At 32.5% G+C, this 24282-nt stretch overlaps 2 protein-coding genes, 1 non-coding gene and 1 pseudogene across 6 annotated transcripts; 3 read left to right on the top strand and 1 right to left on the bottom strand.

Moving 5' to 3' along the window:
• Window positions 1–4112: 4112 nt before the first annotated feature.
• LOC114398218 lies at window positions 4113–5361 on the top strand (annotated as a pseudogene).
• A 4190-nt stretch (window positions 5362–9551) lies between these two features.
• LOC114400352 (omega-6 fatty acid desaturase, endoplasmic reticulum isozyme 2-like) lies at window positions 9552–14298 on the top strand. 3 transcript variants are annotated; one of them, XM_028362791.1, is made up of 2 exons: window positions 9552–9696; window positions 12808–14298. In XM_028362791.1, exon 2 carries the CDS (start codon window positions 12819–12821, stop codon window positions 13968–13970), a length of 1152 nt encoding a protein of 383 aa, XP_028218592.1. In that variant the 5' UTR covers window positions 9552–9696; window positions 12808–12818; the 3' UTR covers window positions 13971–14298. The 3 variants fall into 3 exon arrangements, with proteins under 3 accessions (XP_028218592.1, XP_028218593.1, XP_028218594.1); XM_028362792.1 differs by lacking the exon at window positions 9552–9696 and adding an exon at window positions 9752–9867; XM_028362793.1 differs by lacking the exon at window positions 9552–9696 and adding an exon at window positions 12046–12229.
• A 1260-nt stretch (window positions 14299–15558) lies between these two features.
• TRNAA-UGC lies at window positions 15559–15631 on the bottom strand. The gene has a single exon. It is a non-coding gene; the product is annotated as a tRNA-Ala (tRNA).
• Window positions 15632–15671: 40 nt separating this feature from the next.
• LOC114400351 (DNA polymerase delta small subunit-like) lies at window positions 15672–23089 on the top strand. Of its 2 annotated transcripts, none has more exons than XM_028362789.1 (15): window positions 15672–15793; window positions 15867–15996; window positions 16137–16243; window positions 16948–17074; window positions 17376–17483; window positions 18072–18187; window positions 18277–18360; window positions 19781–19849; window positions 19929–20000; window positions 20083–20174; window positions 20255–20382; window positions 20582–20683; window positions 20798–20865; window positions 21865–21959; window positions 22471–23089. In XM_028362789.1, the coding sequence occupies exons 1-14, from the start codon at window positions 15755–15757 to the stop codon at window positions 21922–21924; spliced, it is 1302 nt and encodes a 433-aa protein (XP_028218590.1). In that variant the 5' UTR covers window positions 15672–15754; the 3' UTR covers window positions 21925–21959; window positions 22471–23089. The 2 variants fall into 2 exon arrangements, with proteins under 2 accessions (XP_028218590.1, XP_028218591.1); XM_028362790.1 differs by having other exon boundaries at window positions 21865–21947.
• The last annotated feature ends 1193 nt before the right edge of the window (window positions 23090–24282 follow it).

Here is a 24282-nt window from a genome sequence, read left to right on the forward strand (position 1 = left end):
AGCAGCACAGAGCATGGTACCAAATAAATAGATTTAGGTCCTACGCTATCTTTTTCACACGTGTCAATGCAGTACGCGTGGCAAGTTTCTGAGGATAATTGGACTAATCGTCTTACACGTAGTTGCCGCGTGTCTGTCGCAACGAGCTTGAACAGTGTGAGGGTTTCGGATTTTAGGGACACGTGGCAAACAACCACTCGTGTAGTAATTGCTAACCATCTCTCAACTCTCAAATGTTTTTCTTAATTCTCTGGAACTCTAGCTCTAATACCACTTACCAGTAGTTAGAGGTTGAGAAAAACATGAAAAAAAAAAAAATTCTTTGTTAATTGATACAAGAATATGATCATTTATTTATACTAAAGTTGGAGTGAACATTGTGAGCCTATCGCATGTAGTTGAACCATTCAATGTTTCGCGGCTTTAGACGGACAAGTTATTCCTTTCTCAGTTGAAAGAATTGTGAAGGGTGAATTGAAAAGAAAAAAGAGGGAGAGAGAGATACCAAGGATGAACTTGAAATAGAGATAGAATAACAAAGTTTAACTCTTTGCCTTCCTACATATATCTTTAAAATATTGTTTTTCAGAAGAAGAAAAAATTGCCAGAAAGGGGACAAGTTTAAGCCTTCTCAAATGTCGAGGATGAATCGAAAATAAAAGAGAGATAATCTTGAAATAGAGAGTAACAAAGTTTAATTAGCTGCCTTCGTACATATATATGAAGCCAACGAATCAGGATTTTGTAGATGTATACACTTTTTAATCATTAGATGCAAGAACGCATTTAAAATAGAGATCGACAGAATAACAAAGTTTAACTCTTTGCCTTCGTACATATATTGCAGTCTAAAATATTTTACATTTGTTAATTAATTAAAAATCATTTTAGATATTTTTAAAGTAATAATACAAAAAGTTAAACACATTGTGAAGATCCGACATAAGCACAAAGAATTTTTTTTTTTTTAAAAAAGAAGAGTAGTTCAAGGATTTAAGAAGAAAAAATACAAATAATGGATAGAATATTAAATCAATTTTATTAAGAATCTTGTGTAAAATATAACGATTTTACTTAAAGTTAATTTTTTTATTAATTATGTTATAAATTCGAAGGATCTACTAATTTTACTTAAAGTTAATCTTGTGTCAATGATTTATTCCAAAAAATTAAATTAAATTAAATTCAGACTTTTCTTAATAGATTTAACTCAATTCTATTTAAATGGTGACCGTGGATAATAATTATAAAATGTTTACTTTATAGTATAAAATAACTAGTTTGATTTTAACATACAAATATGATAATTATAAAATGAAATATTTATTGGATCTCTGTAGATACTTGATGAAAATTAGAAAGTAAAAATTGGTTAAGAAGTTAAAAATGAAAAAAATTAAAATAGATTATTTCAATAATTGATATATGTATAATTTACGGTTATTATAATTAATTGTAATTAAAATCAATTTTTATTTAGATAATTTTGTTGAAAAGAAATTTTAAATATATGTAATAGTTGTAAAAATTATAGCATATTTAACTTTGTATTTTAAAAGATAAATGCCACTAGCAATCTAACATATTGTGTGTGACATGATTGATATATTGAATAAATATTCGATTAAAGGAGAACAACAAACCTAAGTCCCTGAGGCATAAGGCATCCTGGGGAGTATTCAGCCATTATGGGAATAGTCCCGATCCTGTGGAGTGTGAGCCAAATATCCTCCCAAACCTCACCTCCTCGTTACCACAAGATTAACAAATGATTATATTAAGTTGAACATTTAGGTTCTCTAAACGTTTAAAAGGTTTGTATAAATAAGATAAGATCTAGGTAAAAATTATGCTCATTTTTATGCATTTTTACTATTTTAATATTTATTCAAAGTGGAAATCTTATTTAAGTGTCAAGGTATTTTTTATTAAGATTCCTTGGGACAAATTTTACTCACAGAAGACAGATAAAAACAAAGAACCCCTTGTCACAAAGAAGTGTCTAATCACTATTTGACAGAAATAATTGGTTGGTAGGGTCAATACCCGGTGGGTCCCACCTTCATTCGACGGAAGACGCGTTACCACTGCTCAGTGCTGATTGCTCACACACTAGCTGGCTTAAATACAGCCCCTCAGCGTCCCCATTTGTCACTCCCTCCTCTTCACACATTTTCTGATCGCTCCAACAATACTATTCCGTCACACTTTCAGGTACCTCTCTCTCTCACACACACACACATTATATCTCCTCTTTTTAATATATATATTTTGCCCAACAACACGTCAAAACATATTTTAAGTGATGCGTGAGTGAATGCTTCTCTCTAAAGGAAGGAAGAGAATGTAAAAAATCTATACTCACAAGAGAATAAGGAAAATAAGTTTCATTTTTAAGTTTGTCCCACATAGGACATCTTGCAGTTGGGTACGCCTATGCATTTATTTACACGAAAATGTTGTGCTGCGCTGTTAATTGGACCACAAACATGCAACGTACATGCAATCAAAATTGCTGTTCACTAGGGAGATAATTCTCGCCATAAGTTCCTGTGGCTGTGGCTGTGGCTGTGACACATTTAGTGCATATTAAAATTTTCATTCATAAGTTTGGATTAAATTTAAATTTGCAAATTGAATTTGTAGAAAGAACCCAAATCTTTTATATATAAAACTCAGTTTCAGGAAAAACTTTAATGCACAAACTTTGTTTTAAAAGGTAATCAACATGTTACAAAATCGAATTAATTTTCGAATAGTTTTTAGCACCAAACAGTATTTTTTTTTTAGAAATAACATCTTTAATGATCAAAACTTAAAGATATCTATTTTTATTATCTTTAGAGTATATTAAATTATTTTTATTTTTAAGAAATTTTAGAGATGAGTTGTTTATTAAGATACTCAAGTCAAAACTGAAGAAATCCACCATGCTTAATTCACAATGCTTAACTGGATTTATCCAACAACAAAAGAAAATAAAAAATTATTTTTTTCTCCTAAGAAACTCATCAAGCATCTTTCATTGGAGATGACTTAACTTTCTTTGAAAGAAAAGAGACGACAATAATCATGGTGGTCCGGGTTTTTTAAACGCAATGTGTTTAGAAAGTGATATATATGGCTTTTTTATAATTATTTTGTTAACTTATTTCATTAAGCTTTAGGATTATTATTATATATAAAAATAACTTTATTTCAATATCAATTACAATTACAATAATGCCACATTATGTTTTATGTACGACGATGTTGTAAGTTGGTGTTGTCCAAGTACTTAATTAAATTATTGAGTACTAGTAACCCAGTTTTTCATATACACTCTCTTTTATTGGTTAAAATATATTAAAAACTATAAAATCAAGTAAGAGAATTATTAAAAATTATGTGAGATCCTCTTAATTTTATAATTTTTAATAAATTTTAACCAACGAAAAAGCGTGTTATTGATTTTAGAAGAATTAGATAAATAAATTAATGTATATTTATTATTTGGAAGCGTTTTAAAAGTGACGTTTAAAAGAGTTGATCAATTTTGTTTACAGATCTGGATAATGTTGCATGTTTATTCTTCTCAATTGTAAATTTTCTTTTTTGTGCACGGGGATTTATTTTTAATTTAGATAAGACAAATTAAGCTTTCAGAACATCACCCTTGTCCAATTCATTTTAGTTTCTGATCATGGTGTAAAATCTAACTAAGTTGGTTTGGGCAAGAGAAATGGTCCCTATGCTTAAGTCATTCTAGGACGAAAATAAAAATATAACAGGGTAAAGCATATCCCTGATAGCGTGTGTCTATTGTTTTCTCATTCCTCCTCGGTCACGAAAACCAACTAATTCTTTTTGCCACGATTAAATAATTAATCTGTGTGTTAATTATAATGACGAGTAGGGTTATCTTTCCCTTTATCCTCAGGAGTGTGGAAATGAAAATTAATGAACTAGCTAGAAAACGATAATGAGAAGAACCTCTCAGCTACTATATATTTATGAAATGTTAATTTATTCCAGACACGTGAGTATATATTATACATTATTTTTTAATGAATGCAATTTTTGCTTTGAAGTGCACACACACGGTTCATTCTAATTCTGATACCTGTATGCTTTAGAATGAATAAGGTTAATTAGGTAACTAGCTATTACTGATCATAATCCTTGATTTAAGGTCAATTATAGTCTTGTTCATGTGTTCATGAAAAGTGCATGGTGTTAATAAAATGCAGGTTGTGTAAAGATGGGTGACACTATGAAACGGGTGCCAATTGAAAAACCTCCATTTACTCTCAGCCAAATCAAGAAGGCTATTCCACCACACTTTTTCCAGCGTTCTGTTCTGCGCTCATTCTCGTATCTCATTTATGACCTTACCATAGCCTTCTGCCTCTATTACATTGCCACCAATTACTTCCACAACCTTCCTCATCCTCTCACTTTCTTGGCATGGCCAATCTATTGGGCTGTGCAAGGATTCACCCTAGCTGGTCTTTGGGTCATTGCACATGACTGTGGCCACCATGCATTCAGAGATTTCCAACTTCTTGATGATAACGTTGGCCTTGTTCTCCACTCTGCTCTATTAGTCCCATACTTTTCATGGAAATACAGCCATCGCCGTCACCACTCCAACACAGGTTCTCTTGAGCGAGATGAAGTGTTTGTACCAAAGCAGAAGTCTAGTATCAAGTGGCTATCTAAATACCTAAACAATCCACCAGGGAGAGTTTTCACACTTGCTGTTACCATCACACTCGGTTGGCCCATGTACCTAACTTTCAATGTTTCTTGTAGTATGCTATGGACTTTTTCGTCTTGTCAGGCAAAAGGGCTTGCCTGGGTGGTTTATGTTTATGGATTTCCAATGCTTGTGGTCAATGGGTGTTGGTCACAATCTTGCAGCACACTCACGCTGCATTGCCGCACTACAATTCCTCTGAGTGGGACTGGCTCAGAGGAGCTTTAGCAACAGTAGTGGATAGAGATTATGGAATCCTGAATAAGGTTCTCCATAATATTACAGGCACACATGTGGTGCATCACTTGTTCTCCACAATGCCACATTATCATGCAATGGACGCTACAAAGGCAATAAAGCCCATTTTGGGAGAGTATTATCGATTTGACGAGACCCCATTTGTCAAGGCAATGTGGAGAGAGGCAAGAGAGTGTATTTATGTGGAACCAGATACTGAGAACAAAGGTGTATTTTGGTACAACAATAAGTTGTGATGGTTAGTGTTCTTGAGGCTTCTTCTCGATCACGTGGGAAGTTTTGAATTTTCCTTTGTGACGGTTTAGGATGAATGCTTGATTCTTGCTTATTGGGAATAATTTTGTCAAATTAATCCTGATGTTTGTGGTGCAGTAATTGTTGGTAAATATTTGTGTTTTAATTTAAAATTTATAAATATATATTAATTCTATTTTATAAAATAAAATATTTATTTTAGATTTTCTTAAGATTTTGTTTTTGAGCAATTTTAATGAAGCGTAAGTTGTTGTTTATTTTAATTTAGATTTTAAATATTTATCATTTTAAAGTTTTCTTAAGATCAAACTTGGTAAAAAAAATTGTTTTCTTAAAAAACTTCCGATAAATTTATTTCTTTGGTTGAAAAAAGTTTACGATAACGTAAGTTGTATGATCTTATTTGAAATATTCTAGGTCATGTTAAGAAAAAATTGTAGTATTGACGAAGCCTAAAGTTTGGCGAGATTTTGCATGCACCGATCATTAATAACTTCGTGTGGAAAACGACGTAATTAATTTAATCTGATGTTTCGTCCAACATATTATAAATTGGCCATCCCTCTCATCACTATTATTTATTTATTTATTTTAACTTGACATGTTCTTATGGGTCCGTTTCGGATTCGGTGTTAAGAAAATACAAAAAAATTATGAACAGACTAATAAGATAAAGCTCGCCATAAGTTCCTGTGGCTGTGACAACTGAACAGACTAGAGCTGCTTTATTTATCAAATCGCAGTCTAGTCCATGCACCTTAATTAACCTCCTTGTAAAGAAGAAGGGCAAGGGTGGTGGTGGTCCTTTTTTTTTTTTAAAAGGAACGTGTTTAGAAAGTGATTTGTGGCCTTTTATATGTTTTTGTTAGTTTATTTATTTTATTAATTAAGCTTTAGGGTTATACTTATCAAAGTAACTTTATTTCAATATCGATATCAATTGCAATAAATTATCTTTATGTTTTAACTACCCATGACATTGTTGTACTCAAGTTGGTATTGCGTAAGTATTTAATAAAATTATTTACTCAAATGCAACTTGAATGACAAATTAATTGCTTAAGAAAAAATGTGTTGTGACAAGAACGATTGCCCTAAAAGCAAATTTTTTCATTAATGGACCTCTGGTGAAACCCAAAATCTGATTTGCTTTTCAAGATTTACACAACGACATCTTTCGACTCGTGCACTCGAGGTCAAATACGTTAAAGCCTTACAAACAATGTCTAGAAAAAATATAGAGAAAGAAAAAGAGATAAATAAGCCAAATAAAGTATCAGAAAGCTTACAACCTAGTTAACATAATGTCTAGCTTGATTGAACCTATTTATTAAAAGTCTAATTTTGGCTTTTTATAGAAAGCTTTTAAGTAAAAAATCCGACGTTCATGTTTTGAAAAGACAACCCAGTATGCTTGACAGGCCAACAAACAAACATGCATTTTTTTTTATTTATTTAGAACTTTTTATTCTTTTGGAGGTTTTGTATGAAATAATAGTAGGAAGACATCTTTAATTTTATTTTCATGCACCGTTGATTGTTGACCTGAGCGATGAGTTCTAATAAAAGTCTTAAAGTCTAGGTTAGTGAGTAAGGCGTTTGAACCAACGAAAATTATTGTTTTTTAAGATCTTGTTTTTGTTTTTCAATATTTTATTTAATATTAATTTTAAATTAGATTAAGATTTAAATATTTGTTTGTGTGTATAAATATGTTATTTTTTTCTTTTGATCCACGTATATTTTGGTTTAAATATAATTTTAATTTCCTATTTTAAGATAAGAATACCGAGTCTCCTGTATTTTTTTTTATAAAAAAAAAATCACAATTTCAGTTCCATGGCCACTTATAATCTTACATAGATTTGTTCCTTTTATTTGTTACAATTATTTCAAAATCGCGACCATTTCTCTGCTCCAATCAGAGACTTTGGAACAAGTTTAGCACAAAATAATTACAACTTGTCTCGGCAGCCTCCTTAATAATAATTAATAAAGCGGTTTAAGAAAATCCTTAGACCATAGAGTTCTAAATACTGTGGTTGATAGTTATTATATTGGGCTTTTTAGATATATCCTCTCACGACATAAAAAAATCAAGGCCAAGATTCCGAATTCATTTTTGTTCTTATCAAAATTTGGAATCTTGACAAATAAGAACGTATGTAAGGAGAGTAAAACAAGTAATGTTGTAAATAACTTGTATGACGGAACGAGAAAAAGAAAAACATAGGTTATAGTTATAGTATGGGAAGCGTGTGCGAGAGCAAGTTATGTAAATGGATTTGATAAAACCTCTATTTATAGTAGATGAGCGAGGATGGTAGTCCTTGTTTATAGATATTGTTGTTAGCCTTGTAGATTATTTTTGATTTATAAATAATAATCGGTCATTTAAAGATAATGATAATGTTAAAGATAAATATTTAAATTAAAGAAAAAGATAAAAAATATTTATATCTCGTAAATAATGTAATATTATAAATAATTTAATATTTAATAATAGTAATTAGATTAAAGATATCCTATTTGTTTGTTGAAAATCCAAGTTTTAAGGATTAAACTTATGCGTTACTATAATAGACTGACGTAAAAAATATACACGGGTCTCTGCATGTCATGTATGATGTCATATAAAATTGTGGGTCCTAAACAATAAGAGATTGTTTAATCGAGATGTCCATGACCAGAAAGGGTTGTCACGTGAGAGTCGCAGATATTTTGGATATGCGGTTGAGAATAAGCATGCAGAACAGTAGTTGATATTGATATGAAAGAGAGGACGGAGTTAATTAAACGTATTAAATAAAGAAAATATTTATTGACTCAGCGTCTCTCTACAATCTACATAGTACATCATAAAAGTTAAAAAGTAAAACTTTGATTCCAATAAAGTAGTATGAAAGCATTCCTTAAAGAAAAGTATTAGTACAAATTAAATCAATTTAAAACATTTAATGAAATGGGTTTAATATTTTAATATTATATTTAATGAGATATAATAAAAAGACTTTTAATAAATTATAGATGCAAACATTATTATGGTTAGTCGTTTGGTTTTTTAGTGCAGATATTTGAACCTTCGACAAATGTTGGTGTAATGCGTAATGATCAAACTTATCTTACAACAATATGAGTTCATAAGGACCTTGATAAATACTAGTGAGACATTTTGTAGGGAGACTAGTAACACATTTTTCAACAAGTTTTTTATTGGTCTAAATTTATTAGAATTTTAAAAAAAATTAAAAATACATTTTCTAACATACCATTTTGTACATATTTTTGTTGGTTGAATTTTATTAAAAGACACAAAATTTTATAAGTCACACATTATATTCAATCAATAATTGACTTGATTTTATAATTTTCAATCAATAAAAAAGTGTATTTAAAGATCATGTTCCAAGAATTTTTATAAAAAAAAGTGAATTTCATCTTTTATTTAAGGATAAATCTTTAGAAGGTGAGTTTAAATTTAATTTTATAAATTCAACTTGTAAGTTGAAGTTTACACCAACTTATATACTATATTTTAATTGTATCATTAATGGATGTGGGATTTCCAACAACAAATGACAACTTTGATTCTTAATTATGTAAATTAATGATAATTTAATCTCTAAAATAATGTTTAATCCATGAATATGTAAAAATTGCGATAATGATGACCTGAGTATAACTTTAATATCAAATTGATTCATAAACTTTTTAATTTAATATCAAATTTATCTTTAAAAAATACAATAAAATATCAAAGATTCTTAAACATTATCACTTAATAATAAAATAGTTTAACAAACTTAACATCAAAACAAAATTATTATACTTTTTACACACTTAAAAACTAAATAAGAATTTTGATTATTTTAAATACTAAATTATCACCGATTTAGGTATTTAATTTAATGACTAAAATGTCATTTACCCCTTATTTAATAAGCTTTTCTCATGATTTTATAATTATAATGTTTAATAAATTTTAACTAACAATAAAAAAATATTAAAATGTGTATTAGTCCCACTTCTTTTAACAAATGATGGTATCTCTGTAAGAGTTTTGAAGTCTTCTACCCTAGTCCTAATAAACTCCGAAAGCCAACTCATTTAAATTTTTTCTATAATGCAGCTAATAGTAGATGCATGGTCACTGAACTTGAAAATAATAGATGTATGGTCACTGGGCCTTGGACACTAGAGAGGAAAGAGGTGAGTGTGATGGAGCACAAGTGGGATGGGAAAGAGAGGCTTTCCATTCGCCAAACAACGTGTCAAAATATACCCCGTGGGCCCCACCTCCATTGGTGTCACTGCTCATCGCTCACACACTCGCTTTTAAATACAGCCCCCTCTACGTTCCCCTAATCTTTGCCCCCTTTCTCACTCCCTCCTCTTCACACATTTTCTTAGCTCTCTCCAACAATCCCTCTCGTTCACACTTTCAGGTCTCTCTCTCTCTCTCTCTCATTATCTCTTTATTTTAATGTATTTTATTCTCGATTAAATATGAATGCTATGCTTCTCTTCTCACCGCTTCAATCGCACCTTCTTATTTTCCAATTTCCCTATTCTCGTTCGATCTAACCTTTTCCGCTCTTCGTGCTTCGAATGACTGAGTAAATCTACGATTCTCTGTTCATTCATTTCATAGATTTCGCGTGATTTTGGCTATTTTTTATTTGCGGCCATTCCTTACATGTAGTGGTTGATTTTCAAACTTTTCTCCTCGATATAACTCTTGTGCATAAATGAACCTGGCTGTTTAGCGCTATCTGCATATTTCCGTGACGCATCTCTATCGGATCTAAGGAGGAATCTCCTTTTTCCTCCGTGTCATTTGTTGTATTTATTGTTCTGTGCTAATACTTCAGAAAATGGCTGCATTGTGTTCTTCTTTGCTGTATTAAGTGTTTGTGTTGTGAATCTGGAAGCGATTTTGCGTGACGTAACTTGCGTCTTCTACTATTCTCTTTCAGATCTCATTCACTGTTCCTCTTTGATGTTTTTTTTTGCTTACTAAGCCTATTTAATGATATTCTTTACAAATAGTTAGTGGACTATTTGGTTGGTTGGTGAGTTATGAATATTCGTATTCTCTACCACAAGTTGGGTTAAAAAATCTCTGCAACTCCACGAGGATATGTTTTTTATTGTTTAGAGAAAATTACTCTTTCTTCCTTCCTTTTCAAATTACACGTTTTGCATCATTTGTTTTGAAATATATACTTTATGAATATAATAAGTTATATTGTGATTATTTTTAAATTGATGAATACTTATGAATGTTTGTCAATATTTTTTTCTTGCCATTAATTAATCTTGAACATGTTATTGATATCTCTGATCTATATTTTGTCCTGATTTTAGTATTTTAGAACGAAGAATAAAATTTTATATTTTTTATTATCAATTTTGAGCCATCAAAATTATTTTCAAAAATTATTTTAACCATCAAAATTAATTTTGTCAACCCATCCTACAAGGCGTTTAACTTAATCATTATATTTGCTTGGGTGAAGTGAGAAAACAAGGAAGAAAATATTAAAAACTAGCAGAGAAGTTAAAGATAATTTCTCCCTTATTATTTAGATAAAGAGAAAATGGAAGAAAATAAAATAACACTGCCTATTATCTCATTTGTTTAAAAAACAATGAAAGCATATAACTATATAAAATACAGTACTATAACTGAGCCAAGAACATATTTTGTCGTCTGAGTAACTTTTTCTTTTGCTTGTTACGCTTTCTCCGCCGATGCAGAAGGAGTATATGTTTGTGTTTTATGTTTTGAAAGATTCAATCCCCGGTTTTAAAGATAATACAGTATGTTTTATTTAAAAGAATTAGTAGTTTTTTTAATATGTTTATTATTAGGCGTGCAGACTACTACAACTAACCGCAATAATTTTTTAATATTTTCTTCACAATAAAATTGTTTTCGTTTTTTCTAACGGTTTACGACACGTAATGGGTTTTGAACTTGAGAACGTGCAAATAATCTAAACTCCTTCTGGTTGAGTAACGAAGTGAAGAACCAATTATAATTTGTAAATACTTGAGTAAGAGTTCGTGCATAAATTGGTTTTTATCAGTTTTTTCCACAAAATTATGATTTCCTGATATTTAAAAATAAATAAATAACTATATTCCGTAAGTCGTACACAGTTATATTCAGCAAATAAATTATATTTAATAATTATTATCTTAAAAGTTACTTAAGAACTTGGTAAAAATATTTTTGTTTGAAAAAGTATATGATAAAAGTTTACGATAATGTAACTCGTGCTTAGCTGTTCCTAATTTCTGTAACAAAAAAAAAAGTTTCTTATTTGAAATTTGTAAATTTCCGGGTCATGTTAAGAAAATCTTGTAGACGAAAAGCCGGCCTATTGCATGCACCGATCATTGATTACTAGATACGGAAAACGACTCAATTAATTTAATATGAGATGCGGACCGATCACTAGAGATGCTTCGTTCAACATATTTGATATTGCCAATATTGGCCATCCCTCTCATCATTATTGTTTATTTATTTGTAACATCACATATTCTTGTGGGTCCGCTTAGGATTAGGTGTTTGTTGCAAAAAATACAAAAAAAAATCTGTGGAACAAGGATCAACATATATTGTTTGTTTAATTGATTGATTGATTAGTTTGCAAGCTGTATTTTATAATTTAATTTAATTCAACTTTTGTTTTTTAGTTAAAATTGTTTTTATTTTACTTATTCTGAAAACAAATTTATTCTACGCAGTGAATCAAATGACAATTTTAAACACACAATATAGCATAATCGACAAATCAATTTTGAGTTTCTTTATCATTTTCTTTATTTATTGACATATTTGCACTTTCTGCAAAGACTCTGACTCGTGGTAGATATAGGGAAGGTTATAGAAGTTAGTGTAGTGTCATATCTAGCTATTTTTGCTTATTGGAAAAAGCCTTCCCTTTGTTTACAGATCTGGATAAGGTTGCATGCTTATTTTTCTCAACTGTGAATGGTTATTTCTTTGCATTTTTTGTTTTGTTTTTGGTTATGGGATTAATTTTTTAATTACGAAGAAGCTTTTAGAGCATCACCCGAATCTAATTCGTTTTGGCTTTTGTGATCTTGATGTAAATCTATACTAACTTGGTTTGGGCAAGAGAAATTGGTCCTTGCTCAAGTCCATTCTAGGACGAAAATAAAAATATAACAGGGTATAGCAGATCTCTATTCGTATGTGGGTAACGATAGCATGTTTCTATTGTTCTCTTATTCTTCATTGGTCACGATAACCTGCTAATTATGCCACGATTGAGATGAAAAGTAACGAACTAGTAAACCATAGTGAGAAGAACATTTCGCTACTATTGTTGAAACGTTTACACCAGGCACTTGAGTATGATGCACTATATTTCAATTAATGTAATTTTTCGCTTTGATGAGAAACATTCTGATTCTGTGAGTTTAGAAACTATTGCTGATAATCCTTGATTTAAGATTTCAGTCTTGTTCATGTTCATTTGAAGTGTTGGTAATAAAATGCACTGATGTGTCATGTGCAGATTGTGTGAAGATGGGGGCTGGTGGCCGAACTGCTGTTCCTCCTGCCAACAGGAAGTCAGAGGCTGACCCTTTGAAGCGGGTACCATTTGAAAAACCTCAGTTTAGTCTCAGCCAGATTAAGAAGGCCATTCCACCTCACTGTTTCCAGCGCTCTGTTCTCCGCTCATTCTCCTATGTTGTTTATGACCTCACCATAGCCTTCTGCCTCTATTATGTTGCCACCCATTACTTCCACCTCCTTCCCGGTCCTCTCTCTTTCGTGGCATGGCCAATCTATTGGGCTGTCCAGGGTTGCATCCTTACTGGTGTTTGGGTCATTGCCCATGAGTGTGGTCACCATGCATTCAGTGACTACCAGCTGCTTGATGATATTGTTGGCCTTATCCTCCACTCCGCTCTCCTAGTCCCGTACTTTTCATGGAAATACAGCCATCGCCGTCACCACTCCAACACAGGTTCTCTTGAGCGAGATGAAGTATTTGTGCCAAAGCAGAAGTCCAGTATCATGTGGTACTCTAAATACCTTAACAATCCACCAGGCAGAGTCCTCACTCTTGCCGTCACCCTCACGCTTGGTTGGCCCTTGTACTTGGCTTTTAATGTTTCTGGAAGGCCTTATGATAGATTTGCTTGCCACTATGACCCTTATGGTCCCATTTACTCTGACCGAGAACGACTTCAAATATATATATCAGATGCAGGAGTACTTGCAGTATGCTATGGCCTTTTCTGTCTTGCCATGGCAAAAGGGCTTGCCTGGGTGGTGTGTGTTTATGGAGTTCCATTGCTTGTGGTCAATGGATTTTTGGTGTTGATTACATTTTTGCAGCACACTCACCCTGCATTGCCACACTACACTTCCTCTGAGTGGGACTGGTTGAGAGGAGCTTTAGCAACAGTGGATAGAGATTATGGAATCCTGAACAAGGTCTTCCATAATATTACAGACACTCATGTAGCTCATCACTTGTTCTCCACAATGCCACATTATCATGCAATGGAGGCGACAAAGGCAATAAAGCCCATCTTGGGAGAGTATTATCGGTTTGATGGGACTCCATTTGTCAAGGCAATGTGGAGAGAGGCAAGAGAGTGTATTTATGTGGAGCCAGATCAAAGTACTCAGAGCAAAGGTGTATTTTGGTACAACAATAAGTTGTGATGATTAATGTAGCCGGGGGCTTCTTGTCCGTCAGGTGGGATGGTTTGAACTTTCCTTTGTGACTGTTTAGTATCATGCTTGCTTATTGGGAATAATTTTGTTGAACCCTGATGTTGGTAGTAGTATCTAGAAAGTAGCATAGCGTTTTTGTTTGCAGAATAAGATATAGCATCTCTGAACAGTTTGATTATTGCACCATGTTTTGCAATCAGTGCATGTCGACTAAGTTTCTCAAGATTGTGGGGATGCTTATTCTTGTTCCAGTTCTTGAATCCAAGTTGTTATCATATTCTGTTATTGACTCAGAATCTTTAACCCTTTCTGCTTCTTTCTCACGATCGTTTGAAGTCATTACTCGCAAATGATTTACATTTCAAATTTAGGGTGCAGATTATTAATTATTGAACTTGTTTTTTTTAATGTTGTGGGGGCATATATGTAGCTTCAACGTTTGACGTTTTTAAAATTAGTTTGTATTCTGTGAACACGTTGCGCCTCAGTAGGTCCGGGTTTGATTGAATCCCAAGTCTCCTGTCCAATATGTGGACGGTGTTCCATTTACCAATTCCAAGCCAAGCTATTTTATCACCAAAAAAAAAAGGTTAAAGTAGCTTATAAAACTACTATAACGATTTTCCAACACGTTCAATAATTAATATGATATTGGATGTATTTTTTATGACTTACATTTTTTTATTTATTTAAATAATGCTAAAGTTATTTTTATATTATTAATTATTAATCTAAAAATACTGAATCTGTGATTTCAAATAAACGGTTAATGAAAATAATGTTAAATCGTTAATGTAATTTAAAAGTACATACTTATAAAACACTTTTTTTGTATTTAAAATTGTGAAGATGGTTTTTCTAACTTCAAAACATTCAAATCCTTAACGTAAGAGGAGATAACTATTAGGTACTGTTTTTACTGTTGTCTAATTATATTAGAACACGTATACTATTTTTTCCATGTCATCAAAACTGAGTCTTAACACCGCAAGCTGTTTTCTTTTGATGGGATCACATTTGCCAAACAACCTTTGCATTCCTTCATGTCAGATGTGGCAACCTCAGTGAGGCCATATTCTGCATCCACGCTAGCGCCACAATGATATGCATCAAGGGCGAGGTTGGCACACGTTGCCCACTTTGTTAGCGGCGGCGTCGCCACCCCTACCGGCGCCGACCATATTATGCAGTTAAGAGCGGTGACCCCAATGAAACGTTTCGGGACGATTATGCAGGTCTCACCACTTCATGTGCTCTGCAACTTAGATGCGGGATCACCAATGATTCTTCTCAAGTTCGTTGCTTTGCACTACTACCCTTGATTATGGATTAAGGGTTTCTAGAAAAGGATTTCACAAATTGGAAAAAGTGGAGCTAAGGTCCTGAATTGGAATAAATTCAGAAATTGAAGACAATGGTGGTACATGCATTGATGCCACAAAGAGAGGATGACCGGAGAATGACAGTATTGCTACAAAGAGAAATTGTAGGTCAATTTTGTCCTTTGCTAAAAACCAATGAGCATTATTATTATCATAACAAAAAAAAAAATTGCAAACATAATTAAAATATACAATGGAGATGCGGGGGATCGAACCCCGTGCCTCTCGCATGCAAAGCGAGCGCTCTACCATTTGAGCTACATCCCCGTTGATACTTTCAGCTTAACTTAATATAATAACAAATTAATAACTTAAGTTGAATATTTATATGATGTAGTTCTTGCCAAGTCGAAAGAAACAAACAATTGGAGCGAGGCAAGTGTTCCCGCCATGGGAATGGAGCGAGTGCAGTGTGCCTATGCCTCTCTGGTTCATCTCTCTCTCTCTCTCTCTGCATTGTGATTTGTTGATGAATGTGCTAATTTGATTTTCTATGACGCAGGACGAAGCGTTCGAAATAGGGAAAGAGACGTATCAGGGTCAGCAATACAGCCAGATTTACTTCGCGCGCCTTCATTTGATGCGAACACTCTTGTATTCCCTCATTCCTCATTGGAAACCCAATTCTCCCGGTACCCTACCCTCCCTTTTTCTCAAATTCACCACCTTTTTCTACTATCTCCCACTTAGGTTAACATCATGTTTGTGTGTGGTGTGGTTTTCGTTGCTTTGAGGCTTCAATTAGTTATTTTCCGGTTTCTGTTTTCTACAGTGTGCACGGTGCTGGGATTGGAAGAGGGCAAGGAGTGTGTCATTGTTGGAACCCTCTATAAACACATGAAGCTCAAACCTTGCATTCTTGATGAGTATTCTAAGGAGGTAAACTCTCGGTTCTACTTTATTACTATCTCCAATTATATTGCATGAGTACTTGTACATATTATAACTTTATTAGTAAACTGTAAAAAAATATATTTTAAAGAAGATTAAGAGTAAATAATAAATGCGCTAACAATGTAAAAGCATTCTTACATGTTTACGGTTTATCCCATAACAAATTGGCATGTATGATAAGTTGTTGACTTTTATACTGACTACCTTAAAAGTCGTATCAACATTGGTTTCTGATTGGTTGACAATGTAAATATAGAAATTAAACTCAAAGATTAGTTTAATTGATTGAAAATTATTTTAGCGATGATAAAATTATTAAAATACTGGCATTTGAAACATTCAGTTTTGGAAAATCTTAAAATTTAGTTAGTTTGTGTTGACGATGATTTGCAAACATATCATTATGTTAGTGTTACTTGTAGAAATTTGAGTATTTGATAAGAAAAGCAAAAATGTTTTTTGGGTGAATACTAATTAAAGAGGAAAAATATTGACTTGATTTAATGCAAAAGCTCTTGTGCCATGGGACTATGTGAGGAGAGTATGCACGTAGACGTGGGTCATTCTACTCTCCAGAGTGAGGACTTGAATTTGTTATATATGGGTGATTTTATGCTTTCTTTGTATGAAAATTGATAATAATGTGCCATGGTGTTGTATTTCACTATTTTTCTGCCAATAATGTACAGAGATCAGTGGTTCCACTCGTCAAGCCACATAACTTCATACACCCGGATGATCACCTAGTTTTGGAAGATGAAAGTGGGCGGGTTAAGCTCAGTGGGTATATCATTTCGCCATCTGAATATGTAACAGGTCTATATGATGAACAATTTATCTTAATTCACTAAAATAGATTTTGTGATAAGAAGGCAAGGTTTGGTATCCTCAATTTTTTCCTTCCTTCATTTTTTTTTTTTTTGATGTGGGTGTGAACGGGTGATTCAAACAATATTGTATTTATTTGTTTTCAGATTTGTTTAATATTTATCTGAGCTATCTAGAAATAAAACATGTAGCTTAATGATATTCATTCTCATAGGAATTGCAACTTGTCTGCCATACGAATGACTGTCATCTTGGACATGATCATTTTATGCTAACATTGTCTTGACAGGAATTGTGGTTGCTTTACTTGGAAAGGAAACGGGGGCAGGCGACTTTTTGGTTCAGGATGTCCTACAAGCTGGCTTACCACCACAGATAGAATTTCCCCTTAAATCAAGTACCTCTTCTTTATCTTTTACATGTTATAACCCACTAACGCACACACATGGCATCATTATGGGATTTTTTTGCCCAGATCTTAGCCACAAATGGTAGACTATGATTTCCCATTTGAGGATGCATGAATATGTGGTGAATTAGCATCCCACACCCACTTTCCTGCATGAAGTGTTGTTTTTGTTATCTATATAATATTTTTTCAGAACTTGTGGTGTTTGAAAATTTTATTATTCATAGTCAGCAAGCATAAATAGCCTTCTGTTTCCCTTCTTTAGCATAGTCTCTTTCCATTTGATTGCATATGATTTTAATTGTATTTTCTGGAGTTAAAGAAACTAGTTTCTTATCTTTCTCTTTATATAGTCAAACTTTAAAAAGTTATCCAGCATCATAATTCAAATATGTTGCTTGCTGTATGCTTCATTTCCTCCTGCTTGTGTTAATGCACGGATGATGTGCAATAGCCTTGCCATTTTGTTCTTTTAACTGTGCATCTTTGATGCTCCATACTTCATTATTTGTTATTAACATTTCCATTTTTATTAAAAATATTGGCTTAAAATTTTCTTTTATTTGGATTCAACAGGGGAAGACAAATATGTTGTTCTTGTGTCAGGGTTAAGTGTTGGGAGCAGCAGCTCTAATCCTCTTCAGTTTCAGCTTCTCATTGATCATATTACAGGGCATTTAGGAGATGAGAAGGTTTATTCTTCTTTTCTCTCAACTTTCTCATGTTGATAATTATGTAACATTTCAAAGTTTTAACTAATCAAAAGTGACAAATTAAACAGGAGCAAAGTATTGCATCACAAATTGCTCAAGTTGTCTTTGCTGGAAATTTAATTGAGATACCTCACAGACTTCTTAATGGACAGGTATTTATGTTACTGTATAGGGAGAGAGAGAGAGAGGAAAATAAAAGGATTACAGAGAGAAACCTTTACTTCTGCATATGTCATTTACTACTTGCCAGAGCTTTACAGTGTAAGGACAGATCTAATTGTAGGGAAAGAATAGTACAAATATGTGACAATGCGTAGTACAAAAGTAATATAATAGACTAATAACCAGCACTAATATCTCAACGAATTCAACATGAGTTTCTTTAATGATAATGCATTTAATTTCTACTATTTGGTTTCCTATGCTAATATTTTTTTCTTTAACAAGTTTAAACAATGCACTCAACATAAGTATTGTAATAAAGTAAACACCTTCATTTCATGCATTAAGAAAATATCACCGACTCTTCTCTCTGTTGTAATTTGTGTTGTATCATCACCATTTAACTTTCTCTGGTATCTGAATTCCTTGATTACACTTGCTTTCTCTTATGTGATTAGATTTCTATAGTAATGCACATTTGTAGAGGAATATAATATAATAATCTGATACATGTTCTAAAGAATAATTAGATGAGAGGAACTAAGTTGTCCAGCTACTTCTTAACTTATTAGAGTTGCATTTTAGATTTAGACACTCTGGTTGATTATCTCATGTCTTGATTGATATCTTGGTGCTAGACAACACACATTGCACATTTATGTCTTCCAATTTTCTATATAGTTTATTGGCACTAATCCTGGTTATACATACAAACTAGTGAAAATTTTGAATTCATAGGTTGTCATTTGATATTTCTAAAGTGTGGAATTTATAGGGTTGATGGCCCAAACAATCCAAACCTGCACCACATTGGACTTGGACCCAAAAAGGCCTAGATCTGAAAGATTTATGTTAGGAAGAGAAAAGTTGGTCCTGATTCTTAGTTCGTTTTGCTGAATTGGAAGAATTAGTTGTGTATTGGCATAAATTCTGAAATCTGGGTGGGAGGTTATAGGGAGTTGAGTTTTGGAGTGAAGGGAGTTAGTTATTTTTTACTATTGCTTTTGGCACGGGTTGTGAGCAGACAAGCTTGTTTCTTTGAGTAGCATTCTGCTCTGGAGTCTCTTATGTAAAATTTAAGTGGGAAAGACAAATAAACAGAAATACAGAAAGGAAGGGGAACAGAGAAGAACAGAGAGATCAAAGAAGCTGTGCACTGCACTTCTGTTATTATTATTCCAGCCTGTCTAAAATGCAACAGCCCTACTTTATTTATAGGCAGCTACCCGACAACTAAGAAATAACAGTAGCTGACTAACTAACTGACATCCTTTTCTTTTACATATCAGTCTCCTTTCGCTTATAACAGCTCATCATGGAGCTGATTTCAGTAAATAATACAAGCAGTTTTCTGGAATTTAATCGCTAGTTCCTAACTTCATTTATGGGCCTTTTCATCAATATTTGCAGAATTTGGCTTCAAAGGATCTCTCAAGAATGGCTGAGCCAATAAAGGAGCTAGATATTCTGTTGAGTCAGGTTCATTTCATTAGCTTGGTTCTTATATTTTAGTTCTTGTTTTTCTAAATAATTTGCTTAACTTTTACTTGCTTTTCAGATAGCTGCTGGTTTGCCTTTGGATATCATGCCAGGACCCAGTGACCCTGCTAATTTCTCATTACCACAGCAGGTCCTTATGTTATCCTTTAAGGGTTATATATGGCATATTAACACGTGTTGTTTGACATTATTACTAAAATTATCACTTTCAGTCATTGCATAGATGCCTTTTCCCTGGGTCGTCAACGTATAATACTTTTAGATCTTGTACAAATCCTCATTGTTTTGAGCTTGATAATGTCAGGTAAATAGGTTATTCTCAATATTACTCTCTTTGATGTTAAATCTACTATACCTCGAACATGATCCCCACACTGCTTCCAGGTTTCTTGGGACATCCGGCCAAAATGTAGATGATCTTGAGAAGTATTCAGAGGCAAAAGATAAACTTGAATTCATGGAAAGGACATTAAGATGGAGGCATTTGGCACCCACTGCACCTAATACTCTTGGTATGTACATTATATATGCCTCAATGCTTTTACACTTCCTTGGTTATCAATAATCTGTCATTTTTCGCTTAGGTCAGCCAATTTTTCTTGAAGTTTGAACATTAATTAGATTACCTGCTATTTCTGAAGAAGTCTCAACTTCTTAAAAAAAATGAATATTTAGTTATTCTGACTTCTGATTGTGACTGTTGTCTTCCAGGATGCTATCCTTATACTGATAAGGATCCTTTCTTCATTGAGAGCTGTCCTCATGTTTACTTTATTGGAAATCAAGATAAATTTGAAACTCGTGTCATAAAGGGTATTTTCATTCTAAAATCTACATTGCAGAAATGAAAGTTACTTCGTTTCTGATTTGCATTTACTATAATATCCCTTCCCTAAAACTTTAATCAATTTTTCATGTTGATTGCAGGATCAGAAGGGCAGTTGGTGAGACTCGTATGTGTTCCTAAATTCAGTGAAACTGGAGTTGCTGTTATGGTGAGCTCCAAATCTCACACACTTAATGTTAACTTAGATATGGTCCGGTGTCTTCTAGGATGGCCTTTTATACTTGTATAAATGTGGCCTTTAATACATGCACAAATATATTACTCCATTAGCATGTCAGTAACATGTCTCTGGTCAGGTGTTTAAGGTAACATATTACTCCATTAGTTGAATGTACTAATGAGATTCACTTTAGGCATTTCTTTGTACTCAACTAAAACAGGTTTCTGTAAATGATTAACTGCCTGAAAATATGGTTCTTGGCTAGAATTTCAATGCTATCTTTCTTGCTGCTTTTCTCCCTTCTATTATATAATAAAGCAATTTTTAAAAGCTCAATTAAAAGAAAGCACATCCAAAAACTATGTTTTTATTCTTTTGTTCAAATCTTCCATACATAAAGGGTTCTCTTTGGAGAAAATCATGGAAGGTTTTGGTATGAGACAAAGATTGGTTAATTGGGCACATCCAATTATTTTGGTTATGGATTGGGCATGAGACCAATAGGTTTTGGTATGTAGATTGTCTTTTCTTTCCCTACTATAATGGAAAGCAGTGATGTTGCCTGAAAGTCCTCCAAGCCTCAGCTATAAGATGGCTGATATTGTTCCCAGTTGGGTTGAAGGTGATACTTGTAAATATGTAATTTTTAACTATCAATGAATCAAGTAATAAGTCCATGCTGCAAACTTTTAAGCTTGTGTTATTTACTTTGTTAATATGCCATGAACTTCACTGATCTAATCAGTTATCTCTTGCTTTCTCCTCCAAGAAGGTAGAAGTTTTAGTTCAATCCTACTTGGTTGCCACTGATGCAGTTCTAGAATCATCCATATTTGATAAAAATGTAGTCAATAGAAATATTAGTGGTAGGATTATGACTGCGGAGGGGTTGTTTTCCTTGCTTAATGTTTGGTTGTGATATAATAGCTGGTTTCTTCTGATGTAATTCTTCTTGCTGACTTGTGAATTTTTTTTTTTTATTTGCAGCTAAATCTGAGGGACCTTGATTGTTATGCTCTCAGTTTTGGAACTCAATTCAGCTCATAAGAATGCAGAATGAAGTTGTTGTGGTATTTAAATTTGTAAGCTTCTAAATTTTGAACAGTTCTAGCATGAGCGTAGTGTTTATACAATTATAGCTTCTCTAAACTGAGAAAATGTATCTTGTAAAAACTGCTCATAGGAACATTCTCATGTAAAAACTGCTCTTAAATTAGTAGTTAGTGTGGCTTCTCCACAATTATAAATACAGATACAACTTACTTAAATTCATCTGATTTCTAAGTCTAGTGTGTCAAGTTTAATCTCAAATGGTTTTGGTAGTTAATCTGAACATGTAGGTTTCATAATTGAAACTTTTTTTTTTGTTTGTCTGGGAGCATCGAGAAACAGTGTGGTTTCCCCACTATAATAATTACAGATATAATTTACCTAAATTAATTTGATTTCGATGGCTAATGCCATTTTCTTTTTCTCCCTTGAATAGACTTGAAGTTTGAATGTGCCATCCAGTGTATATGTACACATATGATTCACATTTACATCCAGGCACGACAAATAGGAACAGTTTCTTATAGTAATCTCATAATACAGGTTTTGGAAGTTTGTTCATGGTGCTGTTATTGGTGTATCTTGGGACATCAGCCAAGAACTGAAAATTGAAGCTGACAGTTGAGGAAGGCTATCTGCGTTTCTTTAGTGCAATATATTTTTGTAATATTGATATATATTGACTTCTATGTTTATTTTTCTTATTAGTTTTCAATGTAACATAGTATTTATACATTAGTTGATAATCGGTTTGCACTAGGATGGAAGTCAATATTATTGGTTTGGTCTTAACTTGGCTGGTTCAAGAGGAATCAATCATCTGATGGTAGAATCTGACTCTTTTAGCCATTAAGATGATCAAGGATGGCTGCTTAGACACCCACCTGAGTGCGCCTCTAGTCAAATCTGTTCTTTCTTGGAATAAGTAGCTGATGCTTTATCCAAGCATGGTCTTTCCTTAGTAGATAGATTGTTTTTTATTCAGTTCCGGTTTTTCTTTATGTAAGACGTGCTGATGTGTTGTCTACGACCTTCCCTCGTGGGTTAGTTTTCTTCTTAAAGCTTAGTTCTACCTCCTTTGAAGGTGGCCTAATATTCCTTACTGATGTTGTAGCTTAAACAATTTCGTTCTTCTAATAGGGAAAATAAAATAATGCTTCAATGTGTTGAAAGTCAAAAGGAATAAAGCTACTTTGATCAATTTTTCCTTACAAGCAATGGGCATGTCTAGCTTTGCTACTAATGTTACTACTACAATCTATTAGGATCCACTTGATAGCGGAGAATTTGACTAGCTTATAAAAGGTTTTAGGTTCTAACTTGATTATTTACCCAAGCAAATAAGGAAAAAAAAATGTAATTTTCACGCGGCAGGGAGAAGAAGAAACCACAATCCACAAGGAGAAAAATTGCCAATGATCTTGTGATAATAGGAACATCCGTTGGAGTAATTTTAAAGAACATTTTCTTACCTTTAAAAAGGTGAACATTTTTCTATTTCAAATATTTCATTAATTTTTATTTATATTTTCACTGTCATATCACTTTTTCTTTCTTTTATCTCATTCTCTTACTGGGTCAAACTCATCTTGCAGATAAATTTACGAGAAACCAAGTTTCTCAACTGAACGGCCGGGTATAATGTCGCTAAAGTGAGATATTGGACCTTTTAAGTAGTAAAACTTCTGTTTGTGACTTTTAAATTAGAAATTATATTTTGAGACGTGTGTATACTAAAAAGATTAAACGTAAGTGAGAAAATAATTATCTATAATATTAAAGATAATTTATTTATTTGATGTTTAAATAGTAAAATTATTTATAAATTATATTTTTTAATTTAGTTAAAATATATTGATAGCCTTTAAAAAATTAAAATATATTGATAAGTATTTTTTTTTACATTGGTATATACGTTTATACATAATAATATATGATAAAAATTGTTAGTTTTTATAACAATTACTTAAAAGATATATCTAAGATAAGTTTTAATTGATTAATAGTATAAAAATCTTTGTACTAATTATATATGAAGATTAAATATATTTTTTTTATAGATTTTACTTTAACAATTTTTTTACATAAATCTCCCATGGCGAAATAACCAATAGGCATATGAATAATTTTATATGAGATAAAAATATCTGTTAGAGTAAAATGATTTTTTTAACTGCATAGCCATATTATCGGTTAAAATTATAAACTACTTTATTTTGGTATAATAAAATTATAAACTACTCGAAGTTAATTTTTTTTTACATATTTTCTTTTCTCTTTTACACACATTATTTTTACAATTATTTTAAAATTTACTCTTCTCCCATTTCAAACTAGTCTTTAAAATAAATTTTC

This window comes from Glycine soja, chromosome 19, assembly GCF_004193775.1.
Source record: "Glycine soja cultivar W05 chromosome 19, ASM419377v2, whole genome shotgun sequence".
In the NCBI taxonomy this organism is placed as follows: Eukaryota; Viridiplantae; Streptophyta; class Magnoliopsida; order Fabales; family Fabaceae; genus Glycine; species Glycine soja.